The 25,289-nt window shown below is 27.1% G+C and overlaps 1 protein-coding gene across 1 annotated transcript in view; it reads left to right on the forward strand.

The window, feature by feature from the left end:
• The window catches only part of LOC136071938 (inactive phospholipase C-like protein 2), a 105,831-nt gene that overhangs the window by 29,781 nt on the left and 50,761 nt on the right, over positions 1–25,289 (forward strand). Inside the window, exon 5 of the mRNA XM_065797807.1 lies at positions 10,779–10,908. Within this exon, the coding sequence (XP_065653879.1) occupies positions 10,779–10,908 (130 nt within the window). The remainder of the gene's footprint in view (positions 1–10,778; positions 10,909–25,289) is intronic.

The raw sequence follows: 25,289 nt of genomic DNA on the forward strand, positions 1-25,289 counted from the left end.
ACATTTCAAAAAAATGAGCAAAAAAAGCTTAACTAGACTGAAGGGAGACAATTACAAAAAAAGCATGATAAAAAAAAAGAAAAAAATTCTTAACGAAAGAAAAAAAACTTAACTAAAACAAAATAAACTACATTTAGAATTAATAATTTATAAACTTCTTTCATAATTTTTTTACAAGATTAAGCGACACTCTTTTATATAAAGTAACAACTTACTATTTATGATCATTTAATAAGGAAACAAACATTTTTCAGTTTATTAAAGAGGGTATTATAGTTTCTTGTATTCATTTGTTCTTCATTTCTAAGATTCTAAAAAAACTAATGCTAGTTATAAGACAAACAAAAGGAAAATTAAATCAATGAGTTACTATGGAAATATTAAAAATTTTCTTTTAGCTATGTCTTTAAAATGTTTAAAAAGATTCAGCAATGTTCCAAACTCCAGAATCAGAGGTCTTTAATGATCAGTATCCTAACTGCAGATTAAGTATGCATTTAATAACTTTATATTTTGTTTAAGTCCTATAATATATATTATAAATTGATATATAAGAGGCATATTACATTCAAAGTAAGTTATAATTTTATTTTGTATTTTGCAAACCAAAACAAAGTTTTTATTGCATTAAATTATTTGAAAGCAAACTTTTATTGTTAAGCTTAAAAGTAAAAATAATTTATGATGAAAGAAGCAGAACTGTTTCACTAAACTGCTAATGATGTTTAGTGAGTGGGCTTTTTAATTTTATATTTGTATGTGTTCTGTAAAGACCTGGTGCTGCACTGGTTCACCCGTAAGTTACTTTATAAAAATGTATGTTTGTAATTTGTTCGAACTTCTGGCCTGGTGTTCATCCACTTGTAATCACTGTACATATGCAGAGTTGTGGCTAGGCTACCCCACACCCACCAAAACGTTTTAGATTTTGGGCTCATAATTACAGGTTTTTGAGGGCTTTGGACCCACTAGCCATGGCACTGTATGTATGTTTGTATTCAGCCTGTTCCTTTGATTTGATTATTAGTTTTATTAATTTTAATTATTTTTTAAATTTCATTAAAATGTTGAAAATCTTGTTTTAATAAAATCAATTGTACAAATTGTTTAAAAGATTTACATTTATCATAAAAAATTATAAAAAAACGTCATCTTAAAGTCTATGATGATAATTTTTACTAGTGGTATATTTTCAATTTATTAGTTTTTATTTTGTTAAATTAATTAAGTTGTGTTGTTTGTGCTATTTTGTCTGTAAACTTCAAATGTATTTTTTTACTGTGAAAGTATACTGTGATAGATAAGTCTAGCTAGATATGTTATTATCAATGAGATGATTTATTATGATAATATTTCTTTAACTAATTTTCAAATAAAAAACTTTTTAGCCATGTTAAAAATTACAAGATCTGGTGTTTGGGAGTATTTTAAGAGTAGGCAAAAAACCTTTTTAAGTATAAATATGTTATGTAAAATAAAAACCACCATGAAGTAGTAGATTTCTTAATGAGAAGTTATTTGAAACTACTTCATGATATTATTTTTAATTAAAACACAGCAACAAGTGATAAAGGAAGCACTAGTGTCGAAAAAAAAGAAGCAAAAGACCAACACAAAAAGCATGCTAAGTTACTTTAAAACTAAGAAAGATTCTTTAGAAGAGATTTTGCCAATAGTAGTTGCAGTTGAATTAGCCATAATTAGTTATGTTTAATCGAAGAGATATAAAATGCTGAAAAGTCCAACAACCGTAACAAATTACATCAACAACTTTTTTAGAATCAGAGATGCAACCTTAGCATCTACTAAGGTTGCATCTCTTTATCGTAATTGACACTTTTTCTCTCTGGATTCTATTCTTTATATCTATAAATCTCAAATCTGTCCTTGTAGGGAATACTGTTGCCATATCTGGGGCAGATCTTCCAATGATGCTCTTTCTCTTTTAGACAAGGTGCAAAAACACATTGTAAACATAGTTGGACATGCTCTTGCAGCCAAACTCCAACCATCATCACATCATTGTAATGTTGCTTCTCTTTCTCTTTTCTACAAATATTATAATGGGCACTGCTCTAAAGAGCTAGCGTCTCTTGTGCCATCTATTAAAATTCATTCTCATCTTACTCGTCATTCAATTAAGTCTCATCCTTTTTCTGTGACTGTTCATAAGTGCTCCAAAAACTTTCTTCAGTTCTTTGGAATTTGCTTCCTTCATCATGCTTTCCTGATTCATATAATTTCCAATCTTTTAAGTCGTCTGTCAATCATTATCTTGCTCTATAAACTTCATCTTTTCTTTTCCAGTACTCCCAACTCTAATAGTGGTTGCTTGTAGCCTTGTTGGAAGCAAAGATGTTGAAAAAAATAAAAGTACAGAGCTTGGTAGTAAATTCATAAAATTTAAAGTTAAAATGTAAAGTTTTCAATTACATTTGATGAGTGAACAGACAGTATTCACAAGGTATTTAAATGAAAATGCTTACTTTATTAAGCCAGATTAAATATATTTATTAGTTACTTTAAAACTTTGGCATATATTTATTAGTTTTGTCATAGGATTGAAATTAAAGGCCAAAGTAATGCTGAAACGATTAATTTGATAGTGCAAAATAATTGGCAGAGTTTAATTTGGATATACGAAAGGACATTATTGTTTCAATCCATGATGACGAAGTGGTAATATTGAAGTATGGAAGAAATATGGGTGTAACAAGAATGAAGTACTCAATGAAGGCATGCATAAATACATATATTGATATGAAATCCCTATATGGTATGAAATCCAATTTAAGCAAAAAATTACTGTTTACTCAGTTTAAAAAAAGAATAATCAAAAGAAGAAACGAGACCTTAATGACATTACTAATTAAACTCCAGATGGGTAAGGATCCACGATCAAACAAAAACTTCAAAAACTTATCAAGAAATACTGCAAAAAACTAAACATCAGTATTTCAAGCTCAACTGAAGAAACTGATATTGCGGAATTTAATTTACAACAAGAGCTACAAAAGACAATATTGCCAATAACAAATAAATCATCTAATACTGTTACAGCAAAAAAATGGTGAAGTCAATAAATTAAAAGAAATTTGAGAATGGGATTTATTCAAAAAAAGAACTGCTTCATTGGGCATTCTTTTTAATGTGCTTCTAACAATTAAACTAACATCAACACTAATTTATAATTTACTACATAACTATTTACTTTAAAAGTTATTTATGTATGTCTTGCTCAATTACCATATTTTCCAAAAATTGGCAAAGTGTTGGAAATTGATTTATTAAATGGTTTTTTTTTGCGAGCTAATAGTTTAGAGAGTTTTTTAATGGTTTTAACACACCAAGATACTTTAGTCAAAAGCTGTGAAAGAATTCCAAATCTTGCAGAAATTTACCCACTGGTTTGAGTCTTTTTAAGAGATCTGTTTTTATGCAGTTAAAAATAATCTTCAAGATATTTGAATTTTATCTTTCAGATAGCCTAGCAGTATACATTTTGTAGCTTTCATTTGGTTGTTATATGAATATTAAAATTTGCTGGTTTGCAAAGCCCAAAAATATTGGATCATTTTTAATTCTAGAATTAAGTGCATTAAGTTGATGCTCAATTCATCTTGTTCCCGTTGATCTCTTATATCTTACTAAAATAATGTTCCTGAATTGAATCTTTTGTTTATGTGATCCTTAAAATTAATTCTTTTAGCTGTTTTTGTTCCTTTAACAAATGTTTCGACACCTTTATTTAAAAATTTATAAATAAAGTAATCTACCTATAAACAAAGTAATCTACCTATAAATAAAGTAATCTACCTATAAATAAAGTAATCTACCTATACAATTTATAAATAAAGTAATCTACCTATAAAAACATAATTTAAGATAAAATAGATATTAAAGTATCAAATTCATCAATTTGTTCAAACTTTTATTCCAAACTTCTCTTACTTTTTCTGTTCATCATAAAACTCTCTACATATTTTGCACCAGAGTGAGGAAACATTTCCACCAGTATCAAGCTGATAGGATGCACAAGAGAAGTTCCATGAATCAACTGTCTTTTTAAAAGAAATAGCATTTAAATTTTAATATAACAAGCTTTCAACTTGATTTATTTAAAATTTTTAAAATGTTTTTCAAGCTTGATCATGTGTGAAATTCATTTTTAAAGTTGGAACCAATTAAAAATGTTAGAGCAATTTTTGTGACTAATTAAATGGATAAATGATGACATATTTTAGGAGCATTATTTTTAAATAAATGGCTTGATTAAAAGTTCTGTTTTTGCTGCGCAAAAATAAATTCCTTTTTTTCTGTCATTAATTGATGACTTTTTTAATGAATCTTTTAACAATGAAGCATATACAGTTGTAAAAAGCAATTATAAAACATCATTATTTGTGTTAGAAAGGAGAAGTGTTTTTGTTTAAAGAATTTCTTTCTTTTATAGAATTAAATCTTTTTTTTTTCATTAAAACTTTGTTAAGTTTGTACGGCAAATGTTTTATCACAAATTATGTTTTCTAAATATAGTCCATTTAATACGTTAAAAAAACAACAAAATTGTGATAATATAAACAAAAGATTATTATTTTATGTATAAAATATTTTTAAGAAATCTTTTTAATAATCTTTTTCTAATAATGAATTCAGATTTCATTAGTAATTTTTATTATATTTATTGTTTAAAAAATCTTAAAAAATGCTAACACTGCAATTTAATTTAAAATGATATATAAATCATTACTTAAATTCATGTAAATAAAATTCCATAGTTATATAAAAAATATAAGCACCATTGATAAAGTTTACACTATAATTATAAAACGTAATGCACGGCTAACAAAAATGACAATTTTTTTTACCTGTTTATTTGCTTTTATTTAATAATGTTGGACTTAATTGATATTGAAATTATTAACTTATGGAATTTTTATTTGGGCACCTATACCTGTCAAATGGTATGGGATTGCTTCTGGGTATGGCACTGATATATATATATATATATATATATATATATATATATATATATATATATAATATATATATATATATATATATATATATATATATATATATACATATATTTTTTTTTTAATTGTTCACCTCCCCATGGCCGAGAAGGCCACTACAGTCAAGAAGGCTACTTTTGTGGTTACAACCCTCTCTCAACTCTATAACTCCAAAACACGAACCTTGATAAACAAGGCCGCTGCGCGGAGAAATAAGTTGAGCGCGGTACTACTAGGGATGTGGTGGGGATCAAACTCAGAACTTCTCGCTTATGAGGCGAGCACTCTACCACTACACCACTACCGGAAAAATATTATATCATTACCGCAAATAATGCTATATCAAGCATGTTCAAAAATGATGTACCAACCACATAATTAGCCTTTATTAAGTATTGTCTGCTTCGAAAGTAAAAGGTTGTGAAAAGAAAGCACATTTTAGAGAAAGAGTTATGAATACAGTTTGATAAGATTGTAAGGAGATTTTTAAGAATATATTTATATTAAAGGGATCTTAAAGTGCCGAGACAAGTTGTGTTTATTTATAAAGAAAATGATAAAAAAAAAATGTTTGGTCAGAATTTTTTTAAGTAAAACAAAATAATAAATGTATACCAATAAAAAAAACTTTGTTGTTTTACTTGAAGCTCACAGTCTCCACAGTAGCAATTCTCTTGGAGTCTTTAAAATATACACCACAATCTACAGACTTTATAATATATTCAAGCGCATTTGATTCCAAAGAGTTTTAGTAAATGACATCATTGTAGAATTTTTTTTTTTTGAATCAATATTATTTGTTGTTTTATTTGTTTTTTAAATTTCCATTTATTATCAATCGTATGACTTTCCTCAGGGTTGCAAAAAAACTGGTTTTTTTAAAAAAACCAAAAACCATAGGTTTTTTTAAAAAACCCAAAATAACCATGGTTTTTTTGGTTAAAATTAGGTTTTTATTAAATAATGCCGTATTTAGTTATCCTTTTAAATTAAAAAAAAGTATAACGCATTTTATTTGAGTAAACTATATTCTTTATCATTATTACTGTAAAATTTTATCAAAATTATTCAATACATCATTGTTTAATGTTTAATATATAAATACAAGCTTTGCTGCTTTTTCTACCCCCAATTGGTTTCTTAACTTAGAATGAACAAGGCCAAAAGTTGAAAAAATTCTTTCGATTCCAGCACTAGAAGCTGGTGCATTTAATAAACCTTCAATATCCATTATGTTACACTCCACAATTTTTAGAGATTTCTACCATTCTATTGGTGATTTTTTAAAACAGATTCACTATACAAATAGCTTTTATCGAATGGAGCAGATTTGGATTTTAATTTGAATATTATTGGTAACAAATTCTTGAACTCTTTATCTGCGAAATTCATGGCAGCTTCATTTTCATTTTCAGAAAGATTACATCCAAAATCTATTGTATTTGCCAGGAAATGAGCATCACTGACAGTCTGAAGGTATCTAGATTCAATTTTTTTTTTTTCGTTTATTAAAAATGATAAACTGTTTATCAAATCTTTAAAAATTTCAACAGTGTCACTTATTTTTGTTTGACGTCTTTGCAACTTATCTAGAGCTACTGCAATTGGTTTTAATATTTTTAATAAATCTTCTGTGTTTCGCCTTATCTGTATATCACTTACTTTTTTACCAATCATGGGATCTAAGTCTTTATTTTTTTCAAACATTGTGAAAATAATGCTCTAGTTGTTGACATATTTTTCAAGTGAATCACATACAAAATTCCAGCGAGTATCAGTAGGAAGTGGCAATTTTGTTCCTCCATTTAATTTATAAATTGCTCCAGCTTTATGATTATTTCTTATATATTCTATTATTTATGTAACATTTGCTCACATTTTCAATGTTAAGATCATTTGCTAAAAGATTCAGCATATGAGCAGCACACCCATAAGTTATGATAATATCTCTTTCAGATGACAGTACTTGTCTCATTGATTTCATATTAGCTGCATTATCAGTCACAAAGCTTTTTACTGTGCATCCAAATTTACATGGCTACAATTTTCCCATTCAATACATTACATTTTTCAATTTCTTCTGCGTAAACCCTATCTAATATTTCTCCTCCAATTTGAGTTCTATTAGGTAGAGTGTATCCTGGATAAAGCATATTGATAAATTTTTTATTTTTTATATATAAAATTATTTGTGTTCAACTGTTCTGAAGCTAGAGTTTGTACTATATATAAATCTACCAAGTTGCAGATCAAATAAATCTTTCTCTTTGAGGCTTGTTCGTGTGAAAAACTTATCAATTTTCAAATATTTATCAACTGATGTTGAATTGAACTGAGACCTTTTCATTTGTTGTTGTGATGTTGATGGTGAGTTACCTTTAAAATGAAATTGCAGTTTATTGAATTATTCTAAGTTAATATGTCTATACGTGATAATTTGAATATATATGTTTACAATTTAGGGAAAATTTAAAATTTAAAATTGCAATGCAGTAATTTAACTACCTTCAAGAAGTTGTAGATCTTCCATTGACTCCATAATTTCATGGGGTTGTAACTGCTTGCATATTTTTATATGTTCATGCATCCTTTGAATTTGACCTTCCATTTCTTTTCTACACGCATTACTAACTGCTCCACACCCCTTTCTTTAGTCACTCGTGTATATTTTAACCAAATCATATCACATTTGCGCGCAGTTTTTTGAGACATTTTTTGTGGTATCAATAAAATATGTTAGAACTACTTATAGTTTTGCTAAACATTTAAATATATATCGTTAAGAAAACTTCCTGATGAAATAAGTTCATCAGGAAGCAATGCTTCTTGATGAACCTAATGAAGGAGAAAAAGACTGTAGAAGAAAACAGATAAATAATGTTATTACTAATTTATTACTGCTCTGTTCTATAAGAACACTGAGGACTCTATTCTATTAAAAAACAGAAACAAAAATCATGGATTTAAAAAAATATCTATATTGCAGATTAGTTATATTTTTTAACATAACCCTGTTTTAGTTTTCTGTTGTAAGTTTAAATCTTTTTAAAAAAACATTAATTTGGTTTAAACCAACATTTTTTTAATTGATTTAAACCATGGTTTAAACCATTTGGTTAAAACCATGCAACCCTGACTTTCCTATAAATTTTATTGGAAGCTAAACATGAGAATATTTTTTTATAGAGGGCGAGAACCAATAAAATTAGGATTTTTATATTACACTCTTATATAAAATAAATATATAAAAAAGTCGTTGATCACCTTATTATTATTATTATTATATTATTATTATTATTATTATTATTATTATTATTACCTTATTATTATTATTATATTTCTGAATCTTTTTTTCTTTTATGTAAATAATGGGAACTTTTTTTTAGTTTATCTAAGCTGTTATTCCTATGAGGTTTTTGTTCTCCAATTGAAACGAGATTTAAAAAATTTTTAAATTTTTAATCTAGTAATAAGTTTGGTAAACAACATCATTTATTGAAGATAACAGCCAAATTCTTTGATTTATAGTTAGAAAATATTATTAAGTATGTCAATTTAGTGGCAATTGATAAATTTTTATAATTTGCATATAAATATTAAGGTAATTTTGTATTTTGCATTTGGACCTCTTTAAAAAAAGTCAAATAAAAACCTGTATGGATAAAAGAAATGAAATAGTTGAAAATCGTATCAGCTATGAAAATTTAAATTTTGATATTGCTAAAACGTCAAAGTTAAGCCGTTTAAGTATTGGGGTTGAACAATGGTGTAAATATGGATATTGTAAAACTATGCCTCTTGAGAAAGAATGTCTTGTGTTGAAATAAAGGAAATAAATACTGTCTCAGGTATTACAAATTATATAACATTCTTTTTAATATAAACTGATGTGCGCAGTATTAATACTAGTAATAATAACAGACATTAACTTTTTAGTACATAATGACTATGTAAAGTAAAGAAAGTTTTTTTTTTTAAAGATCATCAATGCATAACAGAGCATGAAACAGACAGCTTTTTATTAATTAAAGCAATAAATGTTTTATGGCAATAATTGAAGACAGACGGTGATTAAAATTGTTATTGTGTTGAAGCGTGCGTTAAAAAATATATTTAATATTTCCTTGTATTTGGCAAGTATTTTACATTTCTCTTATCAAAAAATTAGCAAACAATGAAAGGTTTTTTGTTGAACGATTTCGATTTCAAAATTGACTTGATAATAATTCACTTTTTTTTCAATCTTTTACAGTAATTATTTAATTTTAATTATTTAAAAATAAAATTATTATTTTATTATTTAAAAATAAAATAAAATGAGCAATACATGTTTTATAGAATAAATTTTGTTAAATATATCTCCCTTGATTAAATAAGTATTTCGAGAATATATGTGACCCGATGAAAGGTTTAGCAAATAAATGATTGTCCATAATGTACATACGCCTGAATTTTGACCCTTCTCCCCCCCCCCCCCCTCCATTTCACATATTTTGCTATAGTTTTTTGAGTACCCTCCATCTCCTTAAAACTATCTATGCTCTTAACCTACCTACCCAACTTTTTATAATATTTTTTTTACATTAGTATCTCCGTACTTTTATAATTGACCCCCTGCCCTCCATCTCATATATGCTCTTGGTAGACCCCCTCTGCCCCACCCAAGCGTATGTACTTTATGAACAATTCCTAAATGCTTTTAGTTAAACTTTTATAAGGTTAAAAAAATACAAACTAATTTTTTTAACAGAATCTTTATATGGGTAATAATAATTTAATAACAACAAATATAACACAAAATTAATTTACAGCAATAAACAAGCTTAAAATGTCTGAAATATTTTATTATTATTTTTAATGCGAACTTCGTAAAAATAACAATAAAATAATAATTTGAAATAATTAAAAAAATTCTAGAGTAATTTATGATTTAAAAATAAACTTTTATATAATGATAAGTAACTAAACAAATTCTTTAATAATCTATAATGAAAAAAAAAAGTCTACAATTTGCTGACAAACTAATTTTTTAAGATTTCTTATCAAAGTTCTACAATGGTGTCATTTACTAAAACTCTTTTTTATTTTAAATGCGCTTGAATAAATTATAAAGTCTGTAGATTGCGGCATATATTTTAAAGACTCCAAGAGAATTGCTACTGTGGAGACAGCGAGCTTCAACTAAAACAATAAAGTGGTATACATTTATTATTTTGTTTTACTTTAAAAAATTCTGCCCAAACATTTTTTTTATCATTCTCTTCAAAGTAAACACAACTTGTCCCGGCACTTTGGGACCTCTTTAAAAAAAAACAATATTTTTGTGCAATGTGATACTTTTAAGACTATTGTAGTATTTAAAGCAGTTAATTTTGTTTAATTATGGTATTTTATTTGTTTGATTTTTTAATTTGAGATAGATTCATGTTTTGTGTATGTTAGTGGAGTCTAAGCATTTTTTTTCTTATTCCAACAAGTTTTCCATCAAAATGGCAACTTTTTGCAATTTTCAAAGGATAAAAAAAAAAATGTCTTTAAATTGTTTTAAGCAGTTTTTATTTCATTAATCTACTGGAATAAGCAGTTTAAAAAAGTCTGTAGGAAAAATAACTTAAAATGAAAACCTCTTAAAAAGAGCAGTTGGTGGAAATAATCTATGAAAAAACAATTACAATAACAATAATAGTTTATTGCCAAGTTAATAAAACTTTTCATGATATTTAACTTTTAAAACATACTTAAACATATTTTTTACTTTCTAAGGTGGCTGAGGCATAATTTTCGTTTACTTGATAAAGAAAAAGTAGGTGTATTGAGTGAGTCTAGTATTATGAATCTATTGAAGAAGCTACGAGTTAATGTACCAGAGCACATTGTTAAACATAAACTGCAAGTAAGTCTTCTATTAATTATACCCATCATAAATAATATAATATTATTAGTTTAATTTATTTACTTTGGTTATATAAACTTTGTTAAATATTAAATTAAAAAGATAACTTGATAATTTATGAAAGCAAATATATTTTTCAATTAAAAAAGTATTTTTTTGATATAAATATGCTAGTAACAGCAGATTAATCAATAAAATAAGTCAAAATGTAAAATATAAACAAATATTAGAAAATAAAATGCCATAAAAAGTTAACAAATTAACTGTAATTCGCTAAATGTAAACATGTTGCTAAATGTTAACAGATTTTATATATATTTAACATATATATATATATATATATATATATATATATATATATATATATATATATATATATATATATATATATTTAACATATATATATATATATATTTAACGTATATATATATATTTAACATATATATATATATATATGTTAAATATATATATATTTAACATATATATATATATATATATATATATATATATATATATATATATATATATATATATATATATATATATATATATATATATATATATATATACACACATATATATATATAATTATATATATATACACTTAATAATGTATATATTTATTTAATTATGTATATATATTTATTTAATGATGTGTATATATATGTGTGTGTGTGTATATATATATATATATATATATATATATATATATATATATATATATATATATATATATATTCAATTATGTATATATATATATATATATATGTTTATTTGATTATGTGTGTTTATATATACACTTAATTATGTATATATTTATTTAATTATGTATATATATATTTATTTAATGATGTGTGTATATATATATATATATGTATGTATATATATATATGTGTGTGTATATATATATGTGTGTGTATATATATATATATATATATATATATATATATATATATATATATATATATATATATATATATATATATATATATATATATATATACATCAGTCATGGACAGTAGGGGGTTGATTTTTCAACTTTTTTTTTTTTTAAATCAATGGGTATATTTTTAAAAGCTGACATTTTTATATTTATTTATAAAAATGTATACCTTAAGACATTTGATTGCAAAAATGTCACCCGTAAATATGAAATTGTAATATGAAAATAAAAAATTGTAAATGTTTTTTAACAATTTTTAATGTGTAGCACAAAGATATTGTAATTATTATAATTACAATATCATTGGCGTAGCGTGATACAAATAAACAAACATATAAGTATATAAGTTTGAGTATACATTGTTTGAATGCATCCGATGTTATCAATTTCTGCAAGCACAAGATTGAATTGTTGTCATTTGCAGTCAAGATAAACGTGTTCCAATCAAGGTGATTTTTTGTGTTTACTAGATTTCATTTTAATTTTGCATGTAACTTAAAATTATTTCAATTTACTTTATATTTCAGAATGTCCAGAATTAGCTCCGAGATAGCTGAAAAACCTGAAAATATCAAAGCCTGGACAAAAAATCTAGTCCACTTTGAGAAATCAAAATCAACAAGATCTCACATACACAAAGTTTTGCAGCCACTTGGCATTATGAATAAAATGCCAAAAGCTTATTCTGTTATTGGTCGGTATAATTACTTATCAAATTTAGAGAAGTCAGTGTATTCCAGATGTAAAATGGTTGGCGCAGAATTATCTGATTTATGGCTTAAACTGAGTTTACCAAAAATTAATGAAAGGTCTATAACAAAAAAAGTAGAAATTCTTATTAAGAAATATCATTCTGTTCAAAAATCCAAACAATTTTTTGAAGAAAAGTGGTATTATTTATTTGATATAACCAAAGTGAATGGTAACTGGCTTAGCAATGAAGATAAAGAATTTTATATATTACAGGTGAAAACTGATGGTCAAGCTGGTTATTGCACATCAAAAATTGTTAAAGTACATCCATCTAAAGCTGGCAAGAAGAGAACTATCACAGCTGATACAGGTACAGTAGAGGTCAGTGATGACAATAAAGGAGACAATGAACAAGATGATGAGCAAGATTCTGATTATAATCCGCCAGGCCAAAAAACAAAGAGAAAATATGAGAACACCACTGTTGCTGTTAACTTAGTTAAGAAGTCAAAACTAAGTATTAAGAGATCAGCAGAAGTTTGCAAAAATTTATCTGAATGTGGTGTTAATGTGCAAGCACCATCCAAATCTGGGGTTTATAGAGCTACAATGTCAGAAGCTCAAAAAATGGAAAAGCATATGATTAATCATTTAAAAAATGATGATTGGGTGTTGCATTTTGATGGTAAAAGAATTTCCGGGATTGAGTATCAAGTCTTGATTTTAAAAAATGCAGAAAAGGAGGTCAAGTTAGCCATTTTGAAACTGGGTGATGGTAAAGCTAATAGCATTTACAGTGGAATAGCTGAAGTGCTAGATAAATTTCAACTATGGAGTAGTATTAAAGTTATAATATCTGATACCACAAGTGTTAATACTGGAAGTAAAAATGGAGTTGTAAGCCAACTTCAAAGAGAATTTGAAAGAAAAAATCTTGAACCAGTTCAATTTATTGGTTGTCAGCATCATGTGTTAGACACAATTTTGAAGCATTCCATGAATGAAATTTTAGATGAAGGAAAAAGCTCATCACCAGAAATACATTACAAATTTATTGTAAACCTGCAATAAAACTATGAAAATTTAAAATCAAACTTTAAGCAAGGTGAAAAAATTTGTAAAGTAAAGACTAATAAATGGAGAGGTGATATGGACTTTTTGTTTGAGTTGGTACAAAGTTACCGATACATGAAGGTGAATGGTAGTTATCCGGCTATAAAATTCAAAAGTCTGCCATCATTGAACAATGCCAGATGGAATTCAAAAGCAATCTATGCTCTTCTGGCATATATTTTAAATGAGTCGAATAATAATCAACTTTGCATGGTTTGTGACTTCATTACTTCAGCCTGGTCTGATATATGGTTTTCTGACATGCAATACTCAGAACATAATTTTAACAATTTAGAGCAAGCAATAACTTCAACTACAGCCATGAAAACCTTGAAAACATTTTGGTCCCAGGAGCCCAGTCGCATACAAGGAATTCAGAGATCTAATATCTGTGCGGAAAGAGCCATAAAAATTATGCAAGAAATTTATGCACAAGATATTGACAAGATGAAATTCAGATTTATTCTGCACAACAACTTTTAAATTGCACAAACAATTGATCTTTGTATATTAATGAACAGAAAGTTTTGTAAAAATAAATTGCTATTTTCTGTTAATTTGTCGATTTTTACATTATATTTTTTTACTTACGGGGGACATTTTTAAAACTTTAGTCAGTAAAACTTTTGCAATTGGTAATCTCATGTAGAATGTCAGATTTTGGCACTATACCCATGTATAGTTGTGAAAAAATCAACCCCCTAATGGACAGGTAAGGCGTGCGATTGCACTTCAATCTTGACCACACATGTAATTGTTTTTGTTTTTTTGAAAGCTTGACCATGCTCTTTAGATAATTAAAAATGCGCTGAATAAAACTAACATGAAAAAAAAAATTATAAACAGGCTAAACTAAATAAAAAAAAAAAGAAATCTTTACAAAAGAGAAATTTAAAAAAAAATTAAAACCTTTAGCTCTATAAAAAAATTAACTAATAAAAATCAGAAAAACTAAAACTCTAATAGAAAATTATTTTTTATTATGTTTTATTATGTAATTACGTTAAGGTTGAATAACTCATTGCTTTGGTTTGACAAGTTCCTAACAAGTTTTTTTTATATAATGAGAATAACAAATAAATCTTTTTTCTTTTTTTAAAATGTCTAAATAAAAATATTTTTATGATTATTCTTATTAAATAATGTATTTTTATATATCAATCAAAAGAAAGAATACATAAATTATTAAAAAAAAAAAATAATATAAATAATTTTAATTAAACATTTAAAAAAATTAAAAGATTTTTTTAAATTTCTCCTAATACAAAACCAACGCGATGAACTTTAAAACTTTGATCTTTTCTAATGTTTTTATAAAATTAGGTGAACTCTTTTATATAAAAAAAACCTTATATCTAGTTATCATTCAATAAAAAATTAACTTTATTTAAATTATCAAGAAGTATTTTTAAAAAACATTTATTAAAACACATTCATTGTCATTGTTGTTTGAGAAAACAAATTGTTTAAATAAAATTACATTTATCATTAAAAAAAAAAACAACTTTTGAAATAAAATTTTTATTCAATATCCTATATATATATATATATATATATATATATATATATATATATATATATATATATATATATATATATATATATATATATATATATATTAGGGGTGTTTAAAAAAATAAAATTTTCAAAACACCAATACACAAGAAGCCAAATTTGGGGCAAATATTAAAAAAATACAATTATAAAAAAGAATTCCAAAAATTTTGACATTTACTTTGTGCTCAAGTGGCAAAATACCCCGAAGAAATGCACGAATTGTATTGTATGATCACATTAGAAAAAAACTTTTACAAAATATTAATATCTCAATATTTTGTAAAAGTTTTTTTCTAATGTGATCATAATGGTCCATTGTTTTTTAGATTGTTGTGTATCCTGGATTTTTTCATAATTGTTGTTTAAAATATTCTTTTTTTGCGTATTTGCACAAATTATTTTTTGCAAAATTGTTTTTTAATTTAAACAACAATTATGAAAAAACTAGGATACACAACAATCTAAAAAAAACTTTAGACCATTATGATCACATAAAAAAAAAGTTTTACAAAGTATTGAGATTTACCTTGCGCTCAAAGACAAATAATTTAGGAACAATTCGGGGCATATTTTCGGGGTATTTTGCCGCTTGAGCACATAGTAAATGTCAATATTTTTGGAATTTTTTTTTGGAATTTTTTTTTTTAAATATTTGCCCCAAATTTGGCTTCTTGTGTATTCGTGTTTTGAAAATTTTGTTTTTTGAACACCCTTAATATATATTATGGTGGGTCATAACCATACTTTTTAAAAATTTTGACAAACAGCACTAGTGGTGTTTATGAATTGGTATAATAAATTATATAAACTATATTAAAAATATTTACACTTACCCCTAGGGGTTGCACCATACACCACAATTTTTGCATAAAATAAAAATTTTAAAATTTTTTTCATTTAAATCTCTTAACAATTATATTTAATTCATTTTAATTTTTAAGTTTTTAGTTATATTTTATATTATTTTTAGAATTTTAATTTTTTTTATTTTAATTTTTAATTTTTAGGATTCTATGTCCTATAATAATTTGAACAATATTACTTTGCTATGATAAAATTTATGATAATTTGAAACAATTTGTACGAGTTGCAGTTAATTTTAATATCGTTTTATTAAATTTTTTTTCAGCCTCTATTTGTTATATATTTTTTTTAGCCTCTATTTGTTATATATTTTATAGTATAAATGTATATATTTTATTTCTTAGTAATTGAAAGTAGTATATAGTTAATAAAAAGCAACTCATATATGACAATATTTCATACTCGCAGTAATACTGATAACATAACATTTGGGCGAGATACTAAATTTCCAACAGCATTGATGCCTACAAAAAGAGATGTTGTAATATATTGCTTTTATGTATGCAGAAATGAAGATGCTAACAGCAAAGGGTCAAGTTCTGCTCATGAATGTTATTGATTAGTTACTACAGAAATTAAAAATATATGGTGTAAATTTAGTTTTTCTAACAATCAAAACAGAAGGAAATTCATCAAAAGTATGTAGATTAATGGAAAAAGTGTCCAATTTAAATAAAATTTCTAGACTTAAAAGAAATGATATTTTTTTATGCCAAACTGAAAGCTTTTGACAAAATGTTTAATATATTTTGCGTTATTGTTATGATGCAAAAGTAGAAAGAGAGAAATGCAAATGTACTTTTAAAATGCCAATGAAAGAATGGGATGCGTTTGAATGTGAGGAAAGTATTGAATTAGATGAATCTAATGATGAAAATGACAAACTTTATAAATCCGATAGTTTCTTAAGCAAATTTAATCAAAGTAGGATTTTTTTATGATGAATTGGCTATTCAGGGCTTTTCATATACTTGTTGATAGCATCCTCAGTACATTAAGCTCAGATCAAAAATATTTTTACAGTATCTGTTTATCTATTTAATCAAAGAGGTTTCAAATAAGATATCTAACACTGAGAATATATTATTGGCAATTGTAAATGGTAAAAGAAAAGAAGTTAGATCGACAGCCATACAAAAAATACTCAAGTCCAGAAATAAACACAATTGACATTTTAAACTTCCTGCAACACTAAATCATGGAGCCAATGATTACTATGAATTAGTAAATTGGACATTAAGGAAGTTAGTTCATCACCTTTACTGAATGTCTTTTCAAATATAGACTTTTTGAAAGCCAATGACAGTCCATTAAGTATTTCAAAATATCCTTGTCGTAGTCAAAGTATGGAAATAATTGTTGCAATAGTCACAAAGGCATCAGAAATTAGATATGGCTATGAAAAGCTTCATAAATTTGTAACAAACTTATTGGAGTCTAGGAGCAAAAAAGTTTGATTGGGAAGCACAATGGAAATCAGAAATTTGAATAAAGATATACAACAAAAGTAGTTTTTTTTTTTTTTTAAAGCATCAAAAGTTTTTTTAATATATTTTTTCATTTTTAACAGTTCATGTTGATCTTAAAAATGAAATCATTTTGGTGCTGATCTTAAAGGAAGTCTTTTTAAAATTATATTCCTTTTTTAAAACAGTTTATTCTCAGAGAATTTATACTGTATAACTACAATTAAATGATATAAAACACAACTAATCACTACAATTAAATGAAACAATTTAAAACAAATTAAAACAATTTAAAACAAATTAAAACAAATCACTACAATTAAATGGTATAAAACACAACTAAAATGAAAATTGTTAACCTTAACCCCATTTTTCTCTAAAATGCTATTAAATCTGATTTTGTCTGCGACCTCTATGGAGGCTAGCGCAGACCTCAAAATTGCTATACAACCTTTATATATATATAGGAATATTATATTTTACCCAAGCTAACCTTGCCTTTTTATGGCGTGCTGTAAGAAGAGGTACTTTTTTACATGGGTGTATTTTGAATCCCTGATCTTTAAGACGCCTCGAAATTGTCTTACAGCACGCCATAAAAAGGCAAGGTTAGCTTGGGTAAAATATAATAAAAACACAGACTGGACAAAAATATTATGGTCAGATGAATCACGATTTTGTTTGCATTCAGATTGTCCACAGATGTGCATTAGACGTAAGAACGAACAATTAAATCCAGATTGTATTCACCAAACGGTAAAGGGTAATCTTAGAATTATGGTTTGGGGTTGTTTTTCTGCCAAAGGTGTGGGCAGATTGCATAGATTGGATAAAGAGGTCCATAAAAAATATTTCATCTTTGGATGATCTTTGGGCAGCCATAAAACAAGTTTGGGTTACGATACCTTTTTTTTTTTTTTTTTTTTTTTTTTTTTTTTTTTTTTTTTTTTTTTTTGTTAATTCACCTCCCCAAGGCCCAGAAGGCCACTACAGACGAGGAGGCTACTTAATTGTGGTTATAACCCTCTCTCAACTCTATAACTCCGAAACACGAACCTTGACGAACAAGGCCGCTGCGCAGAGAAACAAGTCGAGCGCGGTACTACCAGGGACGTGGTGGGGATCAAACTCGGAACCTCTCGCTTAGGAAGCGAGCGCTCTACCACTACACCACTACCGGCGAGCGCTCTACCACTACACCACTACCTGACCGTTTGATAGCAAATTTAATTGAGTCGATGCCACATCAATTAAATGAAGTGATGAAAAATGGTGGTGGCCACAAAATATTAATTTTTTTTTTCAAAATGAGTCGTATATATGTGTATGTATATGTATTTAACATAAGCGATATGTTATATTTTATGTATTATATTTTTAATTGATTAATAATACATAATTTACTGAAAAATTGTACTATTCACTTTTTTTTGCTCGCCAGTGTGTATATATATATATATATATATATATATATATATATATATATATATATATATATATATCTAGATATATTCACACACACCCATATATACATACATATATATATATGTGTGTGTGTGTGTGTGTGTGTGTGTGTGTGTGTGTGTGTGTGTGTGTGTGTGTGTGTGTGTATATTAGGCCACTGTCATGTATGAAATATCATTTGGCTCAGTGTGCGGTTTATGTATTGTATATATATTAATTAATTGCCATAACAAAAAAAGTTCTAAATTTTGAAACTTTTTGGGAAATACAAAAGAAAAGCTTGCAATTTTCACAGTGGAGTAACTTAAGGTCTGAAAATAAAAACACTTTCAGATTGTTTAAAAGTTATGATATTGAAAAATTTACAGTAAACAACAGAGCTTTATGGTTGATAAAAAAATTATCTATCAAATTTGATAAATAAAATTAAATATTTTATAGATATTAGTTAACTAATACGTAAACTAATTGTTATTGTATACATAATATGTAAGCACTTAAAAAAAAATTAATTTTGCTTATTATGTATTGCATGATATGCATTCACTGTTTTTTTAACTATCGTGCAGCTGTTGTGTATTAAATAACATTAATAGTTGTATCATGCTTTTAATTGGATAAATAAAGTTATTATTTGCTTATATCATGATTTAGGACTTTTGGACATTTGGACTGGTAACTAATTAATAATTAGTCTAATAACTCAATAATACATTATGAGTTGTTTATATAATGTTTTTATGTGGAGCCATAACATTATTATTTGTTTATAACATGATTAAGCTTCCAAAATATATTTTACTTAAATTAATATAAACTAATTGAAAGATTCTCACTTTATTTTTTGATTAAATAATAAACTCATATTGTGATATCAACATGAGCTCAAAAAGCTTAGAAGACTTACTAAGGCTTTTGTAAAAAGAATATTTAGTCGAAAAGATTTAGTAGAAAACCCTATAATTTACATGTGAGCGATTCGCCAACTTACAAACAGATCATTTAATATGGTTACAAGTTTGAGAAAGATTTTTACGGGCAGAAATTAACTTTTGACTTGAAAATTGACATGATAAAAGTCACTTTTTTTAACCTTTGATAAATGATAACCCATTAAAAAATAAAATTTTTAGAACATTTCAAGCAGTCCATATACCCATTATAAGTTAGTTAAAAAAGAACTGGAAATGTTGTTTGATCTGTTTGCTCGTCAGTGTGATATTCCAGTTATTAATAATTGTAAAAGATAGGTGTATATAATTTAAAACAATTTTTTTGAATGTTAAGTGATAAGATTTTTATATGTGTAGTTAGAAATCCAGTACTCTATCCAAACCTCCTGGAAACCCTCACCCTCCCCATCACCACCACCTTCTAAGGTTTGCAGAAACCATTGTAATAAATTCTTTAAAAATGATTTTAATTTGATAGTAAAACAATAAATATTTAGGCAAGCTTGATGTCGAGAAAAGTGAGTGCACAATGAAACATAGTTTGTCTCTGAAAAAAGTAAAAAAGTAATACATGGAATTTTTTTTACCAGTATCATTATGCATTTACAAATACTCTTCACAAAAATGGTAGATTAAGTAAAAGAAAAGAGCATTGATTGCTTATCTCTAATCATTTGACCGAGACTTTATATTTCATCAACTTGTCACTTAAAATTAAAACACTTTCAATTTTATAATAACTTAGTTGTTTTAGGTCCCTGTTAATGTAAGAGAATATTTAAAGGACAAATGATGCAAGATAGGACAAAAATGAAGTTCAAATTTAGGTAGTGTAGACCAAGCAGTGGCAACAAGGGTTGAAAACATTATTTCAATTTTGAGACATAAGGATAACATAACAAAATCTTATTTTTAATATACCTGCAACTTTGGCTAAAAGTCTTGCATGCTGAGTGGTCAAACCTATAAAATTGATGGTTAAAAAAATTTTTGTTTATTTGTTAATGTATTTTTATATGCTTTTTATGGGCTTTTTGGAGACAAATGGGTATCTTAGTAGACAATGACATGTAAACTTTCTGGTTAAATGCTCTTCCACAGTGCTCTGAGACAAGACTTTTTGTTCTTCTTGGAGCACCTTATAAACTTGAAAACAAAAATTTACTGGAGTCTCAGAGTCCCAAAATCTTTATAGACTCCTGAGACTTCGGACTTTTTGCAAAAATAGGGACTTTGCTTTCTGACTCTGCATTCCAGGTTATGGTTCATTAAAAGAACTGTTTTTGAAGAACTCACAACATTCATGACATCTAACTGCTGAAATAGATGTTCATTATAACAAATCTCTGAATAAATTTTTGAAAACAATTAAGAATTAATTTTAATTAAGGATTTCTTTTAAATTATTGGATGATTTTTAATTAACAATTTCATTGCAGGTTTTTTTTTCCAAATTTTTTAATTATCCAAAAAGGTTACATTATGTAAAAAAATGGTTTAACTTAATTTAAGTGGACTTGTTATGGAAAGTGAAAAACAAAAAATTGCAAAAACAAAAGCAAATGTGCAAATGTGAAAAGATTCTGAAATTTATGCATTAACGGTAAAAAAAAACACAAAGTCACTTTTTGTGCAATTGATGGGGTGGGGTGGTGGGGGCTTGGGCAATACTTTTACAAAAATTTAAATTACTTACGTTAAAAAATTGAGGCTTGATTTTTTTTGTTGTAATTAAAACTAAACACATTTAAAAACTGTTGCAATTATTAAATTAGTTTCTGAGAAAATACAGTTTAAAGTTGTTCAAAATTGATCATAGTGATAATTAACTGTTGTTTACACAAAGAACTGCTTTTAATTGAGTAGTAAATAATTATTTTCAAAATCTTTTTTCTAAATTTATTAATCTATTTAAGGCAAATAGTGGAGGCTGCTGGTATTTTCTCTTTTAACTTTAAACACCAAAAGATCAACCTTGATAAACAAACTTTTAAAGGCTTATTATCTGATGGCTTTAAACCTATTATTGAATCTTGAAAAACAGAAACCTTTTGTAATACACAAAATTCATTACTTTGTTTAGTGCTTTCATCAATTTCAGCAAAAATGCAGAAAGAAAATCATCTTTACACCTTGGCTTAACCAAGTTAAAATTTTATCTTACATGCCAGTGACATGTAAAATAGTATCTTACATGTACAGTGTCAGTGAAGTTCTATATCAAGATTTATATAATCTTGATAAAAAACTCAATTCACTAAAGAAGCTCTAATATTATAATTATAAAGATTATGTTTGAGTGGAAATACACAAATAAACAAAAGAAGAAATAACAGTTAAAAGCTTAAAAATTAAACAGCAGAACCATGGGTATTTAATTATACTTTAAAATTTGGTCAAGTTTAAACAACAATATGCCAAAGATTACTATTATCCTAAATTATGTTTTGGAATATATATATATATATATATATATATATATATATATATATATATATATATATATATATATATATATATATATATATATATATATATATATATATATATGTATATATATTTTTAAACATCTTCGCTCCCAACAAGGCTGCAAGGAACCACTAATTAGAGTTGGAAATTACTAATTAAAGTTGGAAATTAGAGAAAAGATGAAGATTGTAGAGCAAAATAACGATTGACGGACGACTTAAAGGATTGGAAATTATATGAATCAGAAAAGCAAGATGAAGGAAGTAAATTCCAAAGAACTGATGTTTGAGGAAAAAAACTAGATGAATAAGATTTTTTGGAGCACTTAGGACCAGTCACAGAAAAAGGATGAGACTTAATTGAATGACGAGTAACACGAGAATGAATTTTAGTTGATGGCACAAGAGACACTACCTCTTTAGAGCAGTGCCCATTAAAGTATTTGTAGAAAAGATAAAGAGAAGCAACATTATGACTATGTGATAATGGTTGAAGGTTGACTGCAAGAGCAGGTCCAACTATGTTTACAATGCGTTTTTGCACCTTGTCTAAAAGAGAAAGGGCATCATTAGAAGATCTGCCCCAGATATGGCAACAGTATTCCATACAAGGTCTAATTTAAGATTTATAAGAGATAAAGGATAGAATCCGGAGTAAGAAAGTGTCGAGCTCGATAAAGAGATGCAACCTTAGCAGATACTAATTTTGCAATCGATTTGATATACTGTTTCCAAGAAAGATCAAAAGTAAGAGTTAATCATAGAAGATGAAGGGTAGATGACTCATCGACTACATCATCGTTCATGAATAAAGGAAGATCTAAATTATTGGGATAATGATTGGCTGAAAAAAATTGAGTTTTATCTGTATTGAAGTTCACCAGCCACTGTGAGCCCCATGCTGTAGCAGAAGTGAGATCCTTTTCAAGCTCAAATGCCCTCTCCAAGCGATCAGAGAGTGGCTTCTTATCATGACAAGAATAAATGGTAGTATCATCAGCAAACAATGTCATCTTAGATGTGAGAAAATCTGGAAGACTGTTAATGTAAATTAAAAAGAGTATAGAGCCAAGGATGGAACCCTGAGGAACCCCTTAAGTTACAGAATAAGAAGAAGAGTGCTGTCCATCGAGGACAACTTTTATACTACGATTGGAATGGAAGGATTCAATAATCTTAAAGATGTTGCTAGATACACCATAAGAAGAAAGCTTTTGGAGAAGACCAGCATGCCAAACTTTATCAAAAGCTTTTGAAATGTCAAGATGCGATAGTGGTGCAGTGGTCAAGCACTTGCTTCATAAGCAAGAGGTTCCGAGTTCAATCCCCACCGCGCTAAACTTGTTTCTCCGCTAGCACCGCGCTAAACTTGTTTCTCCGCGCAGCGGCCTTGCTTGTCAAGGATCGTGTTTTGGAGTTATAGTGTTGAGAGAGGGTTATAACCACTATTTAGTAGCCTCCTCACCTGTAGTGGTCCTCTCAGCCTTGAGGAAGCGAATAACAAAAAAAAAAGAGCGATGGCCTTAACCTCTCCACCTTTATCAAATGCATGATAAAACCTATCGGTTATTACTGTTAGCAAATCAGCTGTAGAACGAGAAGATCAAAATCCATATTGATGGTCAGAAAGTAAGTTATTAGATTCAAGATGAGAAATTAAGTGTTTATTAATTAAAGTTTCAAAAACCTTGCTTATGATTTACCGTCCCACTAGTCTTCTTCCTTGCTTAGGAAGAAGACTAGTGGGGCGGTAGTTAGGCGAATCAGATCGCTCTCCAGAATTTTTGAAGATAGGGATAACAGATGCCGCTTTCCAACAGGCTGGAAAACAAGACTCTGATAAGTACTTGTTGAATAGTTTTGAGAGTATAGACAACAGCTCCGGAGAACACTTCTGCAAGACAATAACAGGTATGCTGTCCACGCCACAAACTGTAGAAGAGTCTAAGCAGGAAATCACTTTAGATACAGAAGCTGGAGTAATACGAGTGTTAAGCAATGGATCAACCTGTTTATTGGCAATATCAGGTAGAACGCAATTAGTGGAATAAAGAGATGATATTGATGAAAAGTTTTTAGCAAGCAATTCAACTTTGTCTTTAGGTGAGGTGATAAAGTTTGAACCATACAAGAGAGGTGGACAATTGTTAAGACCATTCTTATAGAATCAAAAATTTATATAATATCCAAATTTAGTTTCACTAATTGATAAAATAAAATTATTGCTTATATTGGCAGTATATTGTTTTGTTTCAGAAATGTTTATTCAAGTTTGGAACTTTGTAATAGTCTAAGTAGTAACCACTTTGGGTAACAAACAACACATCTAAAAATATAATGGTGAAAAAGATAAATAAGTTTTTGAAGAACCTTTAGGTATTTACTCTAACAGTTAATGCACCTTGAAGCACTCTATTTTTGTAGGATACATTCAAAAGTTTTCATTTATGTCTTAGGATCCTTTTTTAACATTTGTTGAGCACTCTTAAATGTATTTTAATATTTCATGTAAAGATGAAAACTAACCGATTTCACTTACTCATTGAAAAACATTCCTATTCTAGATATTCTAGAAAAAGTTAAGTTTTCTAATGAGGGTTCAGCTTTAAAAACTCAGTTTAATGGTTCTGAGGCTGACTGTTACTAAGGTTTTTCTATAAGGTAGTTCTCAAAGAGGCTGATTCCATTAACAGCTGAAAACTGTCAAAGTATTAACAGTGCCATGTTGTACAAGGATGGTGTCTCTGTTAACATTTTTGGTGTGCATTGTCAAGGCCACATAAAGGGCTCTTTATATATTACGACTTTAGGTTAATTAACAGGACTGAGACAACTGCATAGCTCATTTCTTGGGATGCTG

The sequence above is a fragment of the Hydra vulgaris genome, chromosome 05 (genome assembly GCF_038396675.1).
Source record: "Hydra vulgaris chromosome 05, alternate assembly HydraT2T_AEP".
In the NCBI taxonomy this organism is placed as follows: Eukaryota; Metazoa; Cnidaria; class Hydrozoa; order Anthoathecata; family Hydridae; genus Hydra; species Hydra vulgaris.